General features: G+C 37.8%; 2 protein-coding genes across 2 annotated transcripts; one reads left to right on the top strand and one right to left on the bottom strand.

The window, feature by feature from the left end:
- Positions 1-1201: 1201 nt before the first annotated feature.
- Positions 1202-6348, top strand: LOC126829574 (polyunsaturated fatty acid lipoxygenase ALOX15B). The gene is made up of 7 exons (XM_056102993.1): positions 1202-1295; positions 2422-2539; positions 2809-2901; positions 4035-4099; positions 5060-5151; positions 5559-5732; positions 6181-6348. Exons 1-7 carry the CDS (start codon positions 1244-1246, stop codon positions 6346-6348), a joined length of 762 nt encoding a protein of 253 aa, XP_055958968.1. The 5' UTR covers positions 1202-1243.
- Positions 6349-10965: 4617 nt separating this feature from the next.
- On the bottom strand, positions 10966-17594 carry LOC126830231 (uncharacterized). Its single transcript, XM_050560580.2, has 7 exons — positions 17489-17594; positions 16829-17004; positions 14889-14955; positions 14370-14434; positions 12703-12924; positions 12228-12428; positions 10966-11717 (listed from the first exon to the last, which is right to left on the bottom strand). Exons 1-7 carry the CDS (start codon positions 17514-17516, stop codon positions 11454-11456), a joined length of 1023 nt encoding a protein of 340 aa, XP_050416537.2. The 5' UTR covers positions 17517-17594; the 3' UTR covers positions 10966-11453.
- Between the last annotated feature and the right edge of the window lie 2327 nt (positions 17595-19921).

Here is a 19921-nt window from a genome sequence, read left to right as displayed (position 1 = left end):
GTCATCTAAGTGAATAGAATCCTACATAGGGGTCTTTAGCAGTGGGAGGAAACCGGAGGACCCAGAGAAAACCCACGAGGTTGGACAATCGACCTTACTCCTTGTCACGTACAACCGGGGATTCGAAACCACGCCAGTCGACTCAATGACATACTTTATGGTACAGCGCGCACGCTAACCATTCAGCCATCCACCCCCCACCCCCCAACCCATCAAAATACTTGTCCCTTGCCAGGCCTTCGGTTTTGCACCACTGAAAAGGAGGAACCACGTCGGTAAATCCCTATGGGCTTTCTCAGCCAACGCAGGGATCGAACACGGGACATTCGGATTAGCGAGCCAACGTCTTACTCACTGAGCCATCGTGCCACCCCCACCCCACCCCCACCTTACTTCAGACCCCACTCGCTTTCTTGTTGATTGAGATTATACAAATATACCTGGAAATTAGGCGTGGTTTGCTGTCGTCCAGAGCAACTCGACTAGCGCCGTTAGCAAACAACAACGTTTCCCTATCAGCTCCAAAGACATTAGTAAGCAGGTAAATATCGAATAAGGCGCTTCGAATTCGTTACCAAACTTAAAACGACTCGGACCTCCATCTTGCTTCATTGATAAGAGTGAAAACGGGCACGAAAATCCAAAGGGACTTTCTCGGCCAACCCTGGATTGAACCTGGCCACCCAGTTTATAAAATTAAATGTTACCATATATTATTATGTCTACCCTAGGTAATTTCTATACGACATGGCTAGTCTTCTGTTTACTTAAAGGCTCAATACCACTCTTGTTGTAACTGAATTATATGTCCCAATCTTTATTCTGGTCAACAATTTGTACTATTTTAGAATATTTCAATTAATTGATGATACAAATTTCATCTTAACACACTTTATTTAAAAATTTTGAAAAATTCAACACAATGGTTTGAAACGTCTAACGTAAAGCTTTTCAAATGAAACTTTGATTTAAAAATATTTTCGAACCCTCTGGACAAGTAAAATAGGATGTAATGGATAATTTACACAACAGGTAGGACACTTAAACATCTATTACTTAGATAGAGATATTATTTATTTTCTGGAGCTTTAAAGCCAGCAAGAGTGTTATTGTCCCTTTAAGTCTATACACGTGGAATTCAACGAACAATCTCAGTCATTATATTTCAATTGTTGCACTAAACATATTATTTTTTCAGGTATTTTTACCAACAGATCATCCTAATACGTGGATTTTAGCTAAAATGTGGTATAATAATGCTGATGCCGCTTACCATCAATCACTAACACATCTTGGTAAGTAACCATAGTAACATATCTTGGTAAGTAACCTTAGTAACACATCTTGGTAATTACCCCTAGTAAGACATCTTCGGTAAGTAACTCTAGTAAAACATCTTGGTAAGTAACCATAGTAACACATACCATCAATCACTAACACATCTTGGTAAGTAACCATAAGTAACACATCTTGGTAAATAACCATAGTAACACATCTTAGTATGTAATCATAGTACTTGGTAAGTAATAATAATAACATTATCTTGGTAATCAACATATTATGGGTTATTGTTAAAGGCTTTATAAATGCAAACAATGCAATTATATCAATTAAAAGGAGAAGTCAAGCATTGTTAGATTCTTTGTATATTATTCGTTAGCTAGTCTTAAGGGTGCCTTATGTAAGACTTAGATAAAGAGCTGATAGAATAGTGAATAAATAGAAAACAAAAAAGTAATATAATATGTTGAAATTTTCAGTCAAATTATTTCATTCTGATCGGAGGTATGGTCGATTGCAAAACAGTGTAGTCACGATTGTCACAGCTACCGTTGTTACGATGATAAATATCCATTTTCAAATTAAATCATTAACTGCCAATCGTATTTAAATCCGTTGAAAATCTACAGCATCGAGAGTTGATTATGGTTTTGGCAAGTCTAATTAATAATTTATTAAAGAAAGGCATGCAAAAGGCAGATTTAGTTTTTGAATAATGTATCTTTAAAGTAGTTTAATTAACAAATTAACACGCCACATTGACGTTGTGATGGTAACTGTCGGTCATTGTTTATAAACAAGACTGTACGCGTGCTACGGTAGCGCCTCTTCGTTTACCGTTACATGTGTCTGAATGTGAATTTATTGGTAGAGCCTGCACGTGTGTTGGTTGCATTGTTTACACTAGACGACAGTTCCCCTCACAAGGTGTGGTATATTGTGTATTATAGACCAAATACGCCAGGTTCATTATGGTTGTAACTACTTGAATACTTTTTGTATTGTTTTTGTTCAAGAGTCAACGGTAATGGTTGCATTTTCTCAAACAGGGCTTACACATCTTTTTGTACCATGATATATAATGTGAGTCAGTGTCTGTAATGACTAGAATAATATGTAATAGTTCCATTTATTTTACAGGACTTACGCATCTTTTAATGGAGGGAGTAACCGTAGCAACACATCGCAATCTTTCACAGTCACATCCTGCTTTCAAGCTTTTAGCTCCACATTTTCTGTATTTGATAGCTATCAATACGTAAGTCACTTTCCCTTGACTGGGTTATAGCTACGAAACCAAAAAAAAGTTACTTTTCATGTTGTTGGTTTTTTTTGGGTTTTTTTTTGTTCTTATGTAAGACTGTAGTAAGTTTTTCACATAGTTGTGTTTTATGCAAACCATTCGTGCCTCTTCTATGAGTCACCCACCAGCGTCCACATTACGAGGTTGAAATATAGTTCTGCAATGTCTGAAATTAAACTTTATTTTATATTTACGACATTCTTTCTTATTTTTTGTTATTGTAGACGAGGTTTAGAGGTGTTGATATCAGAAGGTGGTTGGGTAGATAAAGTTATGAACACTGGTATCAAGGGAATGTTTGAATTAATAAAAAGAGGGTAAGTTTGGTGTATTTTATGTCAGTAATCCGCACGGGCTAGGGCAGCAGTGGAAAGGCAGTACTACTGCTTGTGACGTCGGATTGAACAACGAACTTCCGTCTACCATCATACGATTTAAAGTACACGCGTTGAATCACTTCGACCAACATCTCTGTTATGAACTTAAAATACAACGTGTCTTCTATAGCATTTATAAGTGTTTCCCCATGTACCTGGCTGAAATGAAATAGGGTTTAACGTCCTAACTGTTCTGCTCCGACGGAAAGGTGCCATACAGTATGTTATGGGGGAAACTTTGCCCGGACAGAGGCCCTACAGTCTACTTTTATATTGAATTCCAACTGCCAAGCTTTCTTTTACGTGCACGCCAATGTGTACACGGGACACATCGGTTTATCGTCCCATCCGAACGACTATACGTTGTCCCTTGCCAGGCCAACGCAGGGATCGAACACGGGACGTCCAGGTTAGCGAGCCAACTCACTGAGCCACCGTGGGCCCCTCTTCACTTATATAGAGAGCCATCTTTCACACACGTGTTCAGGCGCGCTTTCCAATAAGTATAGAAAAATATGAATATGTATAAAATCATTAAAAAAATATATAAATATCTATAAAAACAGTAAAAAATAATAAATATCTATAAAATCATATAAAATCAGTAAAAAATAAATACATATCTATAAAATATATAAAAAAAAGTAAATAAGTTTCTTTAAAATCAGTAAAAACGAAATAAATATCTATAAAATATATAAAAAGTAAATAAAATTAGTAAAAAAACACCTAAATAAATATCTATAAAATCAGTAAAAAAAACAAAAAAAACCTAAAAAGTATCTGAAAAAATTAGTAAAAAAAACAATAAATATCTATAAAACCAGTTTTAAAAAACATATATATTTCCTACTGGCAAAGGTTGCTTTACGCGTACGCCAATGTGTACATGGGTGTACATCGGTTTCACGCCCCATCCGAAAAACTATTCATACTTCCATTGACAGGTTACAGCCGGGATCGAATCCTAGTCTATAGCCCTTTTGCCCTGACCACCCTAATGTGTTTTTGGGGTAGTTTTTGTACTAAATATAACGAATTTATGATTCTAGATTGTATAATATATTTTTTAGAATTGAAAGTTGGTATTTAGATGTAGATGGAACTTTACCAGCAGATCTGAAAAGACGAGGGGTTAGTAAACATAGTTTGACTATCGACATTCATACCGGTCCTTGGTACTTAAAGGAGCTAAATCTCTCACTCTTTATTTTCCATATTATTCAAAAATAAAAACACGAATTAGAATTTAATATTGGTCCATTTCAACGTCCTCCCCGAAGTGAACTATTGAAATAAAGAGTTTGACCCGCGAGCGACAACAAATTATCGAAGGTTATTTCCTGGCGTCGAACAACAGTAACAGTTAGCCAGTTAGATTTTTAATCCGGGATAAAGAGGGTAACGTCCACTTGACACAAACTAGGTCATTTCGGGACTAACATATACAGTGTAGTTCAGTTTTATTTCAATAATTCGCTTGCGCGTGGGGGTCTTTAGCAGTAGGAAGAAACCGGGGGACCCGGCGAAAACCCCCGAGCTTGGACAGGCGACTCTACCCCTTGTCACGTACAACCGGGGAATCGAAACCGCACCAGTTGACACAATGACAGATCTAATGATACAGCGCACACGCTAACCATTCGGCCATCCAACCCCATAAAATATTACAGAAGACAATGCGAAAATAATTAGAAATGACTGATTCACAAACGACAAAAGATTAATAATAATTATGAATCATGAATTTCTTCTTTCATAGTTGGATGATCCATGTGTGTTGCCTGGTTACCATTTTCGAGACGACGCCATACTTTTATATCACGCTATACAGAAATATGCATCTAAATATGTTGCTTTATATTACGGTAAGTAACACGTCTAATTACGTTTCCATATATCATTGGGGGAGTAGTGGGGGGGGGGGGAGTCTAATGGATTCGTCTTGCATCGATCATAAGGTCTGGTAATGAGCCAAATAACCTATGCTAAATAAAATATTGCACCATATGTTAGGCCAAAAATGACATAGTTTGAGCCTTGTAGAGCCAATCAAATACAAAGACTTGGGAATATATTATTATAATTATTATTATAGATACACCAGAGAAAATAAATGGTGATTGGGAATTACAGAATTGGGGTAAAGAATTAGCTTTATCTAGAGAACAAGGTGGTGTAGGACTACTGGTAAGATTTATATCTTGTTTTATTATTTTAGTTTGACCACTTTTTAAGATGCCAGATGGAATTCGAAATAAGAATAAGCCTTACTGCCACTGTCTGGGAACAGTTTCCCTAATAGCACACTGTATGGCGCATGCCTGTCTTTATTATCCCAGTCAGTTCTTAAAAGTAGGACATTAAACCCTACTGCTGTTTATATATTTTAGGGTATGATTTACTATTGTTTATATATTACAGGGTATGATTTATTGTTTGTATATTACAGGGTATGATTTATTGTTTATAATTGTTAGTATATTACAGGATATGATTTATTGTTTATAATTGTTTGTATATTACAGGGTATGATTTATTGTTTATAATTGTTTGTATATTACAGGATATGATTTATTATTGTTTATATATTACAGGGAATACCAAATGACGGAACATTTAAAACAATAGATGATATAAGTAAAGTATTAACATGTATTGTATATACCTGTAGTGTTTCACATGCGTCAACTAATTTCCCTCAATATGAAGAATACGCCTTTACTCCAAATTATCCTGGTATGATGCGAGGAAAACCACCAAACTCAAAGGTACGGTGATTATATTGTTATATTATATTGTAATATTATATTCTAACTATATCCTAGTATGATGCGAGGACAGCCACCACACACGCTGGTATGTTAATCATTGTAATGTTATATTCTAACTATATCCTATTATGATTGGAGGACAACCACCACCACACACTGGTATGTTAATTATATTGTAATATTATATTCAAACTATGTATTATGCGAGGAAAACCACCATATACATTGCCAACAATTCTTTATATTTTCATAGAATTATATCCACTGTGTATCTCTACAAATTGTTGTATTCCAAAGAATTGTGCCCTGAGCATCGCCTTCAAATTGATGTATTTCATATAATTGTGTCCTGCGTATCACCTACAATTTGTTTTATATATTACGTACAAACTATTGCATTATTTAAAAACACATTTTTCAGATACTATCAATTTGTCTTTTCTAGGACCCCGTAGAAGAATGCCGGATCTTGGCCAGTCTACCGGATAAACTAACAACCCTAGATATTATGGTCGTTACTAAAATATTAAGTGGTCGAGGTACCAAAAGTCTCGGTGATTTTGAAGTTCAGTATGTTTTTGATCCGAAAGCCACGGGGATCGTTGATGAGTAAGTATTCTATAAATCGGAGCCTCACTGGCCCAGTAAGGCGCTGACTCGCAAACCATAACACCCGGATGGATGGCTTAGTGGGAAAGGAGCTGGCTCGCCAACCATTATGCCCGGGAGGCTTAGTGAGTAAGACGCTTGCTCGAAAATCACGAGGCCCGGGTGGCTCGGTGATTAAGGCGCTGGCTCGCAAACCATGAGGCCCCGGCTACGATCCTCGTGTTGTTCTTTTTGATTTCCTAACTTAGTTTCCCGTTGTCAATGGTACTGTACCTACCCTAAACAAGCCCCTATTTAACAACTGACGCCCTTCACAAATTTCCTAGGAAACACTTGCCTGCGATATCAGTCTGGGTGGAAGCGCACGTTAAGCCCGGCTGCAAAGCAATCCGAATCAAGTCTAAATCTGACACTGCAGTGGGCCCTACTAGCAATATCCAAGATTCCAGATCGGTGTTCAATCTAATAATGACAAGTTTATATATTTTCTTTTTACATATAAGTGTAGCAACCGTTTTCATTAACCCGGTTGGTGTACAACGTTAAACCCCATTTTATTTCATTTCTTTTCTTAATTGTAATATAATGGTGTATTTTTTTTTTTTTTTTTTTTTACAGATTTCGTTTGGAATTACGACAAATCAGTAAAACGATCAAGGAAAGAAACCAATCCAGAAACCCACCATATATTTATCTTGATCCAGAGATCGTCCCGAATTCTATTAGCATTTAAAACTTATCATCTTCACAAACCATTATTAAATATAATCATCTTCATTAACCAGCATCATTCTAATTAATTTATTTACGAACTACATGTATATTCATTTATAATTCATCTGCTCTAACCGTTGTTCGCCATTTTAATTTTTCGGACATCTGTTTTTGTTGTTCTTTGGTGTTTAAAGTCCGCGTCCACCGAGGGTGATATTGCAGACAAGTTGTCTTATTTTTACTTTTATTGTCTTAGTGCAGGGGTCTTTCTTGTGGGAATAAACCGGAGTACTAGGAGTAAACCCACGAGGTTGAAAAGACGCCCCTAGCTCCATGCCACATACGCTCACATCAGGGATCGAAAACACGACCGTAACCCAAAGTTGACCTGCCAGCTAGAGCTCGAAGCGCGACACTCTGGACCAGTAGGTCACCCCAGCCCCCGGGACAATATCTCATTTTCTACGGCTTATAATTCAGGCTAAAATTTACCCGAATTGATTATTTAACATTTAAAGGAAGCAAGTCTTTAATTCAAATAAATAATTTATATATCATCCACAGTCTTCGACATTGCAAACAAGACTTATTGGTCAATTTAAATCAACATTGATGTTATTATCTTACCGTGAAGAGATGGTTAAGACAAAAATGATAATTTTATAATTGGCACGCGAATCTCGTGCCAAATTGCTTTCGGGTGCAATTTGTAAAGAAGCGACACGATGAACGAGGCTAAACATACTACCGGTGTAGACTGGAATAACCAAACGCCAAAGACTGCCATTCAAATTGGACTTTTCGTGTATTTCGCCGAACATAATTACAGTAAAACAGAAACGACTGAATGTAACTCAGTTTATATACATTCATATTACATTATTATATGCTTTGCGATCCATTTGTGACAATTTTTGTCAATTTCTAGTTGTCAAAAAATAGAGATTTAGCTCCTTTAATTAAGAAATTAAAATCAAAATATCAACGATAGGGTTACAAGAGGCACATTAATAGAATTTAGTAAAGATTATACGTGGCGCTGGCTTGTTTGACCATATCCTATATCGTCAGCAGAGGATGTCGAATATTCATAAATTTTAAATTCATCATATCTTTGTAAATACTGAATGGAATTGAGCCATTTTGACACTGTGATTACGGTCTACTCCTATTTCGAATTCGAACTGTCAAGGGTTTTGTTACGAGCACGCCGGTGTGTAAACGGGACCTCGATTTTTCATTGCATCCGAACGGCTAAGCACTGTACTTGTCAGAACTTTCTCGGCCAACACCTGGTTAACGAGTCAGCGTCTTAACCACTGAGCCACCGCGGCTCTATGCCTCAAATGATGATCGGAGCAAGGGATTAAACAAATTCCTCAAATAATTATCAGTGGCTTCTATTTATTAAATGAAAGGAATGGGGTTTAACGTCCTACTGCTACGACTGGGCTAATGAAGACGGGCATACGCCATACAATGTACAATGAGATACATTTTGCCCCAACAGCTGCACAGCGGCCTACTCTTATATCGAATTCCAATTGCCTAGGAAAATTTTACGTGCATGCCATTGTGTACACGGGGCTTCGGGTATTCGTCCCATCCGAACGACTAGACAGCTGTCCTTGTCAGGTCCTCCGTCCTGCACCATCGATAAAGGGAAACCACTCAGAAATTAGTTCCTAGAATTTTGTGCTGTATATTATTTTCTATCATATATTTTGTATTGTATATATTTTGTGTCATATATTTTTTAGTGATCGATCACACATTTTTGTGATTAAATTCAATAGGTATATAATGATTTTTAAATAAAATGGTGATTTCCTTTGGATTCACCCACCTCGCGTAAAACATGCACGGTATTAATTTGTTTTCTTTAATAAGGCAACCCCGCCAAGCACAATGTGCACTGTATTATTTGCTGGAAAAATCTATTAGGTAAGTGCATTAACCCCTTCTTATTCCGATGTACGACTGTCAGGGGATATTTAACGTGCTATGAAGTCAAGTGTATAAATTGGGATAAATTGGAAAAGGGGTTCAATGCCTTTACTTTTTTTAATCAAAGGGTTAACAAGGATGGACATTCACCACGCATTGTGCTATGGGGGAAGGTGCATTTTTTTTGCCATGGCAGCGGCGTTTCCGTCTAGTCTTCATCGAATTCTAGCAATCAAGGGTTCCTTTACGCGCACACAAACGGCTTCGCGAGGCCTTGTCAGTCCCCCCCCCCCCCGCTTCCTGCATGGAAGAGTTTGATATATATAGTCAAAGATACAGGAGTTTGCGGACCGATCTCTCTCAATATCATTTCGATATTAAACATGAATACTTGAAACATACCATTGATAATAGATGGCAAACTACTTCACAACTTATCAACTCAGCGTTAAGATGGTGGTTGCGTTCGCATTCTGCGCAAGTACAAGTTCGTCTGGTAATTTTTGTTGACCTTTTGATCAAGAAACAAAAAAAGAGTGTTAAAATTCTGGCAGGATTTGGAGAATAGTCGTTACTATTTTCTGGCTTAAAGATCAGAAAGGAAACGGAAATGAATTAGGAAAATGACGTCTCAACAGATTTCACTGACCGGGCGCAGCACAAAATCGAGACGGCCAACGCCCTTCAATAGTATTATCGGATGATTGTGACCAGTGCCGCGGTTACTATTGGGCTTAAGCACAGGGGCCCCGTGGGCCCAGGTGGGGCAAGGGGCGTCTTCCCTGATAATTCAAAGATTTGCCTAAAACTTAAAAATAATGAATTATCAGGTGGTATGTATTATGTTAACTACTCCTACATTTTCTGAGCGTATATGTCGGACTGCCTGTATAGGCATGTCGGGGCTACCTCCTTCAGTGCCATGTAAGGGGCCTCATAACTTTTAACTAGCACAGGTTCTCCTTATCCTAAATCCGTCATTGATTTTGACATGTTCTCCTGGTGTGTTTATACAAATTAACGTCATCAGATCGTTCTAAAAATTGTTATAGTCAAGAAACAGCATGGATTTAACATGGATAATTGTTAGTCTGACTCCATAACCATACGTAATTATCTCCCCTTAATCTCCCGTCGATTATATTGGTTGAATGGACCAAAATGAAATGAAATGCGGGTTTAACGTCCTACTATTCTGCACTGACTGGGCTAATAAGGACGGGCATACGGCCTACTCTTACTTTGAATTCAACTGTCAAGGGAACTTTTACGTGCACGCCAGTGTGTGCATGGGACCTTGTAGATAGCTAGGGGCCTTGATTATTTGTTCAATCCAAACAACTATACATTTTTCCTTGCCAGACCCTACAAGCCTCCATCCTGCACCACAGACAAAAAGGTACAACACCGGAAAATCCGGATGAACTATCTCACTAACACAAGGGTCGAACACTGGACCCCCAGGTAAGCGAGCCAATGTCTTATTCACTGAGCCACCGCAGCTCACTCAATGGCCTAAAGTTCTGCTGTAATGATTACAGTAATGTAATGGGGAAGGATCGTGGTGGGTTTGGTTGAGGGAGATTTACCCCACCGGATCCAATCACCTGATCTGATAGGTGCGTTTGTTCATTGAGATGCCTGTGTATATTGTGTTATGTTTGTAGGTTTGTCTTGTGTATTTGTTTGTATGTGATCCCCCCCCCCCCCTCTGCACTTACATGAAAAATGGATATCCTGTATTAAAAGAAAATATAATTTATTATAGTAAATAATGTTTAATCATCTTGTGAGTATCTAAATAAAGGTAAACAAGTTTAATTCTAGAGTGAGAGGTAGAAAATCATATACTACTGTACTGAATATCTATTGTGTATAAAAAATATAATAATAATCACAATCATACAAAATCACAATTATATAACAATTTATAACAATTTATATCAAAATTTTACAACAGCTTGAAATATTTCTGTATACAAAATCTACATACTAACCAGCAGAAACATACAAATAATTTTCTAAATCTCAATTTCTAATATTTATAACTATTTACTTTCTCTGAGTATAGTTTAGAAACTAATTACTCAGTTAATTATAATCTTTGAATGGCATTTAGCGATTGAACATAATATAACACAACACATTTCTATGGATAACAATCACTATATTATATACACACGTTTCAACAAGAATTCACTGGTCGAAACATTGTGTGTATATAATATAGTGATTGTTATCCATAGAACTGTGTTGTGTTATACTCAGTTAATTACGCACCACAGCTCAGAGAAATTAAAAATATTTTTCGATGATTGTCTAAGTATTTTAACAGTGTGCCAACAATTGTTTGAAACTAAATATTATATACAGAAACTGCTGCTAAAACACTACACAATACCCGAGTTGTAGTGACAGTCATACAAATAAATTTCTAAATCGCAATTTCTAAAATTTACTTGGGATTTTTTTCCTGAAAAGATATTGAGCTATTAACCATTCATTGCCATTTTTAAAACCAAAAACTTCTGAACAGAAAATAAAGAATAGTCTAAAATTAAATATTTGTTTGTCGGCATCTTCTCCGTATGCTTTCGAAAATATCTGTTTGATTTTATCTTTATTGGCATCCATTTTTTCTAACCAGGCTTCCAGAGTTTTAGAGTAATGAGTTCCGTTTAAAACCCAGTGATCATCTATGGATATATTATTCTGAAATAAATAGAACAAGTCAGTCATCAACACTCTGCATCCTTGTATACAAAAAAACTATGTAAAATTACATTATATAAGAGCTTGCTGTTCTTGCTATAATAGGTCAAAAATAGATAATGAAAAATGAATATATTAAAAATTTCATTCCAATTACTTTACTTTGACCAAAGTTATGAATTTTATAATTGTAGCAATGGTAATAGACAATCGAGACTTAGTTCTAATCCGATGGTCTAGACTCTAGAGAGGTTGGACAGGTGACCGTACTCTTTGTCACGTTCAAGTGGGGAATCGTAGCCACGCCACTTGACTCAATGACAGAGCTTCTGATTTCAGGCACACACATCAAACCACTAGACCACCCATCTCGTCCCAACACCAGGATCAAACCTGGAACGTTCTTATTACAAAGTCAGCACCTAACTCATTGAACCACTGTGGCTCCCTTCTGATCAATGATTTTAAAGCTTGAATTAACTTCCTTGCATAATTTTGAGAGAGACTCACCTGAAAATGTAGAAACAAGTCTACAGATGGCATGGTTCCACCAGAAAAGAAATTTTTGGCCATCCATTCAGTGTCTGCACCTGGTTTTGTATCAAAGGCGTAGGAATGTGCTTGATGACATAAAATCTGGATAAACAGTAAACCAGCTGGCTTCAACCATGTGGATACTCTTTGAAATAATAACTCATAGTTCTTCATATGCTATAAATAAAAATAATAACTCAGTTTTCATGTGGCAGAAAATAATAACTCATAGTTCTTCATATGCTATCAATCAAAATAACTTCATAATTGCTATAAATCAAAATCACTCATATTTGCTATAAATAAAAATAATAACTCATAGTTCTTCCTATGCCATCAATATTCTTATATCGAATTCCAACTGCCAAGGGATCTTTTATCTGGACGCCAACGTATATGTACACTGGACCGTAAAACCCTGATATACCGCAAACACAATTGATACACATACCTCAAACATCTCGATGGAGACAATTCTATCAAATCTTTTAGATGTGGTGAAGTAATTGGCGTCCGCTGTGATACAATCCAGTCGACTGCCGTATCCTCTCTTTGCCGCTTCATTTAATATATGCTCTCTCTGTGTGTTAGAATTTGACACACAGGTTACTTGACATCTTTGAAACTTCTCACACACGAACAAACCAAATGATCCCCAACCACAACCTAAATCCTGCAAAAAAAAACAAATAGAGATATGTTTATCTGTTCTGCCCACAGAGAGTCAGTTACAGCGCGAGTGAGAGAGTTAGAGTTAGTGAGCAAATGAGTTAGACTTAGTGCGAGACAGAGAGCAAGAGGGACACAGAGAGCAAGACAGTTAGAGAGAGAGTTAGAGTGAGACAGACAGAGAGTCAGATAGAGTGCGAGTTAGAGGGAGACAGAGAGCAAAACAGGTAGAGAGCGAGTTAGAGAGAGATAGAGAGAGAGTTAGACAGGGACTTGGACGGAGATCAAGATAGTGAGTGAAACAGAGAGATAGATAGAGCTAGAGAGAGAAAGATAGTTAGAGACCAAGTTAGAGAGAGACAGAGATCAATACAGAGAGAAGAGAGAGAGAGAGACAGTCAGAGAGAAGAGAGAGAGACAGTCAGAGAGAGAGAGAGAGAGACAGTCAGAGAGAAGAGAGAGAGACAGTCAGAGAGAAGAGAGAGAGACAGTCAGAGAGAAGAGAGAGAGAGACAGTCAGAGAGAGAGAGAGAGAGACAGTCAGAGAGAAGAGAGAGAGACAGTCAGAGAGAAGAGAGAGAGACAGTCAGAGAGAAGAGAGAGAGAGACAGTCAGAGAGAGAGAGAGAGAGCAATTGAGTTTACTGTCCAAAGGGGACTTCCATACCACCACTAAACACATCTACATCAGAACTAACATTATAATACTTTTCATTAATTCAGGTGCATGCAAGGTTCCTCATCATCAGTGGCAGGAAACAGGAGATCCCAGACAACTACACAGATAATGCCATAATTTCATGTCATCATCATGCAAACTGTATGTAAACCAAGGAAGTTAATGTTATCTGTGATTTGGATGTTTTGGTTCCCCTCTATATCAAAAATATTCTTTATTTGGTTAAGTGTACATTTGGCATCAAATTATTACCATGTTTAACAAATGTACGACCGCACATATACTATAATCCTGGTTTCTATAAATTAGGCCATACGAAAATACTATTCTGATTCTTAGACAATAGGTACCAAAAATCTGATGTGGGAGGGAGGTTTTTATTTTTGAGCTTTTATTTTGTCAAAGGATCGCTACTGGACTAAATGACTTCTAACAAACATCACATTTCCAGGCACAACCAACAGTTATCTCATCATGTTGTTTATAGGAATGTATGATTGTCCAGTATCATTTATGATTGTCAGTAACATTCATCAGGGTTGTGAGCCTATGCCACATTTCTAGATTCATTCATTTGTTTTAATAGATCTACTTCCTGTGACTGGGCTATAACATTTAAGTGCAGTAATCAATGAGACTGTTTTTATTTGTTATTAATATTAAAAAAGAACAGGTTATGCAGTCCTATTTAATTGAAGCTGGATTATCTGAGAATCAGACTATTTTTGTTATATCGCCTAATTAACAAGTGTGATACTTTAAATAAATTACCAGAACTGTTTGTCCATCTTGTATCTTGGCCCTGTCACAGTACATAGATAGTGACAGATCTTCCGCTAAAAAAACATAACACAGAAATAATTATATTTAACTTGCTTTTGACTATTTATGCCCATGTTCATTAGCCCAGTCGGAGCAGAACACTAGGATGTTAAACCCCATTTCACTACATTTATTAGAAATTTCAGCCATATTACCAGTCTTAAAGTTCATTTGGAGTTTCCGGCGTGGTTCACCCTTGTCAGTGGCACAGGGGACCTGACAGCTGTCTCATCGTTTTGATGGGAGAGAAAACTGAGGTCCCAGGTACACATTGGCGTGCACGCAAAAGAACCCTGACAGATGCACATCATCATTAGCCCAGTCAGAGCAAAAAAGTAGGATGCTAAACACCATTTCATTTCATTTATAAAATATATAAAAACAAATTGGGATGAGTTAAGCAAAATTCATCAATAGGCAAAATTTTAAAGTGAAACCATCTGGCATGAAACATTATACTGCATTTACCTTGATCAAGATCTTTAACACCATCAGGGAAATAACATCCACTGTATTTTAATCTTTTACCCAGAGACTGAAATATAATAAAAGGGAATTGGGTTTAACATCTTATCAACACAATATTAAAAGAAATGAAATAAAATGATAGGGTTTAAAGTCCAACTGTTCTGCTCTGACTGGGCTTATGGAGGGAAATTTTGAATAGACAGCGGCACTACGGCCTATTTTTATATCTTTTAAGAGCATTCGTCCGATTCGAATGACTAGACAAATTCCAAGTGTTAAAGCCTTTTAACAATGTGTACACAGCTGGAATTCGATTTTGCATCCCATGCAAACCACTAGACAGCACCCCCTAACAATTGAAATCCAGGCTGGAATAATCCTGATGGTCCTTTGAACCCTTCGACAGTCATCTAGTTGCCACCTTCTACGTAGGGGGGTTGGGTGGTCGAATGGTTTAACACATGCGCGTATGATTATAAGGTCTGACAGAAACCCTTTTCTTGAGGGGGGGGGGCGGGGCCAATAATTATATATAAAAACAAGCCAACAGTGAGGCTGATGTCCCCCGCTGAAATCCCAAAATAAATAAAGTTATCGTGTCCCAAAGCATCAACCAATCAAATTGCTTATCTCTGCTTACCCTAAGCGGAAAATGCTCATCTTCGAACTCCATCAAGGCATTGACCTAATAAACACATACACCAAGTTTGACATTCTAGCTCAATTAGGAAGAGAGTTATCGTGCCCCAAAGTATCAACCAATCAAATTGCTTATCTCTGCTTACCCTAAGCGGAAAATGCTCATCTTCGAACTCCATCAAGGCATTGACCTAATAAACACATACACCAAGTTTGAACATTCTAGCTCAATTAAAAGTTATCGTGTCCCAAAGCATCAACCAATCAAATTGCTTATCTCTGCTTACCCTAAGCGGAAAATGCTCATCTTCGAACTCCATCAAGGCATTGACCTAATCAACACATACACCAAGTTTGAACATTCTAGCCCAATTAGGAAGAGAGTTATCGTGTCCCAAAGCATCAACCAATCAAATTGCTTATCTCTGCTTACCCTAAGCGGAAAATGCTCATCTTCGAACTCCATCAAGGCATTGACCTAATAAACACATACACCAAGTTTGAACATTCTAGCTCAATTAGGAAGAGAGTTATCGTGCCCCAAAGTATCAACCAATCAAATTGCTTATCTCTGCTTACCCTAAGCGGAAAATGCTCATCTTCGAACTCCATCAAGGCATTGACCTAATAAACACATACACCAAGTTTGAACATTCTAGCTCAATTAAAAGTTATCGTGTCCCAAAGCATCAACCAATCAAATTGCTTATCTCTGCTTACCCTAAGCGGAAAATGCTCATCTTCGAACTCCATCAAGGCATTGACCTAATCAACACATACACCAAGTTTGAACATTCTAGCCCAATTAGGAAGAGAGTTATCGTGTCCCAAAGCATCAACCAATCAAATTGCTTATCTCTGCTTACCCTAAGCGGAAAATGCTCATCTTCGAACTCCATCAAGGCATTGACCTAATAAACACATACACCAAGTTTGAACATTCTAGCTCAATTAGGAAGAGAGTTATTGTGTCCCAAAAAGTGTGACGGACAGACAGACGGACGGACAGACAGACGGACAGACAGACAGACGGACGAACCCATTTTAATAGTCCCCTGCTTTCTTCGAAAGGCGGGGGACAAAAAAATTCTACGTCAGTGAGAAATATGTACCATATTTAATTTTTCCTACATCGGCACAGCGAGTATTCATGCTGCAGAGCCCCAGAATTCGATGTCCAATGCCCTACTCTCTCAGGGGTAAAGTCAGAAACCCTATTTTTGGCATAAAGATTTCAAAATTTTCTTGCTCAGGGACATAAAAATCTTCTGGGCTGCCCTGGTATAGCTTCTGATACTTACAGTCAGATAAAATTCAGTTGGTACTTCATAATGTTGTTCATTGGCTTTATCTATTTCGATGGCTATTGGGGAGGTTTTTAATCGATGTATAAATTTCTTCTTGTAATAATTCTGTTTTTCTAAATCTCCACCACATTCTAATTTTTCTATCCAGGCAGATAAATTCTGACGAACCCCTAAAAAAAAGATAAAAGGTTAACATTTCATTAAATCTGAACTGAAGGCCTAGAAATAAAAACACATGTCGGCAGGCAACAAAACAAAACATACTCCCACAGCTGCAAAAGGGGTGTCTCATATTTATTTTTCGTAAATATCAATTTATTTAATACAGATTGGATGACAACCGCATCATAAGGATGATAAGGGTTCTTTCCTTGCACGCTAAGTTGAACAAGGGAGTATGGGACCCTTTCAACAGGACTGAACCTGTGTGACGATCCTGGTTAGTGAGCCATTATAATTTCCTGCCGTATGTCCGTCTTCATGGTACACTAAACTTGGATGTTAAACATGTTTGCTAGCCTACCCTGTTGCCTTTCTTTCATTCACGCCTCAGCTCATTAATTCAATTATTTACTTGCATTTCAACATCAAATAACGCCTGCGGCTGCATTGCGAACATACAATTAATATGAATTAACATTGTGCAGTAAATACCTTCTCTCAAGACTTCATCAGATGCCATCTTAACTACTCCTTCACAATGGTGTCGGGAAAATAAAATTATATAACTTGAAAACAAGTCAATTACTGTGCTTCTCGAGTTGTTTATATAAGGTTCAAAGTTCACAATATTATGTCCAAATAGAGTTATTTCCCATTAATTGAAAATCTCTACACGGCCACCCAAGTTTATTGTTTCCTCGTTGAATATTAACCAGAGGATAAACTACGGGGTAAAAACACGAGGTTGTAGGCCTACAGGCAACCCTTTTCCTTGTCAGGTACAAGCGGGGAATCGAAATCAGCCACTTAACTCAATGACAGACCGTATGATCTGACGGGCACCCGTTAAACCATTTGGCCACCGAAATCGTCTAAACAGCCACTTCTCTGGTAACACAATCTGCGCAAGCGAAATGGAGTTCTATCCTGCTTTTCCGGGCAGCTAAATAATCTTTGTTGGAAATGTTTAAAATAAATTATCAATCAAATATAAATAACCAATATATAAATCAAAAATATAAATATATAAATCAAACCTACAGGTAAACCCGGCACTGCTGATATCATTAATAAAGACACACCAATTGTTAAGCCAGATCCATCCTAATGGTTATTTAATCTAGCTAATGTGTTGATAGGTCGACGAGGTTGTTTTTAATCAATGAAGGTGATTAGACGCAACGTGCAAGAAATCTAAATTTAATGATCTTTTGGGAAATTAATAAGTTTCGACAAGTTGTATCACGATTTCTCCCAACTGCGCGATCTGTTGTCTAATAAGAGTGATTTTTAATTGGGAGGAATTCCATATCTGTGGGGTAAGGGGAGGGGGACATGATGACGAATTTTAGTCAAGAGAGGAACTTTAAATTGGGAAAGAATACAGTGTGTAAATATATATAAAATAAAATACCAACGAATCTGTACTAATATTTGTCTTTTGTTTGTCCAGGGTTGGTGGCTACCCTAGGGCTATCCCTAGGCAGAAATTTGGTAGGGGTAGCTCGTTCCGGGGAGTAACGATTGGTGGCGCTGGACTACCACTTTCGATTTTGGAGTTATGCTACTTCTGGTTCATGGCTATATGCGTGCTACGCCCGGTCACTGCTAGTAGTTCATAAACGAAACCTGCTGCTTCAAATTTAATTTAATACCGTCTGGGATTATTTAGCCTACCTATCGTGGTTTGAAAGACTTCCTCGTATCAATATAATGACCATTCAAAATGTGGGGTTACAGAAATGCGAGATTACAAACTGACAGGGGATCTGGTGGGGGTATGACATTATTATACATTCTCAAGGCCCATTCATCAGATCGGATGTGAGGAATGAGGCGAAGATTGGAAGCTGTCTTCTGGAATCGTGGCATGTTTTATTTAGGCGTCATTGATGATTTATGCCATGAATGTCATATGTGTACATCGACCATGACCTGGAATTATGTTCCTGATTCTGCACACTACGCACATGTGCTTACAGTGTCAAAAATCCCAATTTTTTTCCCCCAGGCTTAACTAAATTTCGCGACCGTACAGGGCGAGTGTAATGAGACCTACGTTCAGAGCTGAACTACTGGTAAAGTGGAACCCGGATATAATCAACGGGTCGGGTGACAGCTTGAAATTGCTTATATCCGAATTTGCTTATATCAGAGCAAAGTTTAAATTACTTATTTTATGGATTTTCTTAGTAAATAAAGTGAAACCTTTATAGTATCGAAGATTAAATAGGCCTATACTGTAAATTCTGTATAAATTAGAATTTACAGTCAGTAGGGCTAATTTTGATATTTTGTATTTGATGGATGGATGCCTGTGTAATAGGCCCCGTGTAATCCGGTGGCTGAAGGGGGTGGGGGGGAATCGCCACCCGAGCTGTGAATTTATGAGACCTAGTTTTACTAGACCAGTATTTTGCGTAGATTCCGAATCTGGGCGGTGATCAGGCGTTTGAGGGGGCGTTTTCGAGATAAAGGGTGTCCAATGTCTACAATAATTGGGGGGCAATGTCATTATGTTGACATAAATGATTATGTTATATATTAATAAAACATAAATTTCTAGGACTGTCCGTCTTTAAAGAAGTGGGTATGATGCCCTTAGACAACTGATTTGATTTGTGGAAGGTGGGGTGGGGGGGCTAGCAGGTGAGTGTGTATGGAGGGTGGACGGGGGGGGGGGATGATGATTTTCTTAGAGCTTGGTAAAAACATTACATTTTAATTCCGCTTCACACCTCTGTATATGGGTGTAAGATTCCCATTGTATGGGGAGGGGGGAGGGGTGTAATTTTGGGGACAGAACACACTTGGCTCAAAATTAGCCAATGAAGCGATCTGTTACGGCGAGTTCTTGGCGTACTCTGCACGGAACTGTGGGTAAACCCCCAGAAACGTCAACGCTGATTGATTAATCAATGTCTG

This window comes from Patella vulgata, chromosome 8 (genome assembly GCF_932274485.2).
Source record: "Patella vulgata chromosome 8, xgPatVulg1.2, whole genome shotgun sequence".
NCBI classification, from domain to species: Eukaryota; Metazoa; Mollusca; class Gastropoda; family Patellidae; genus Patella; species Patella vulgata.
The sequence above is the reverse complement of the archived record's forward strand: the minus strand, read 5'-3'. Positions and strand labels throughout refer to the sequence as shown.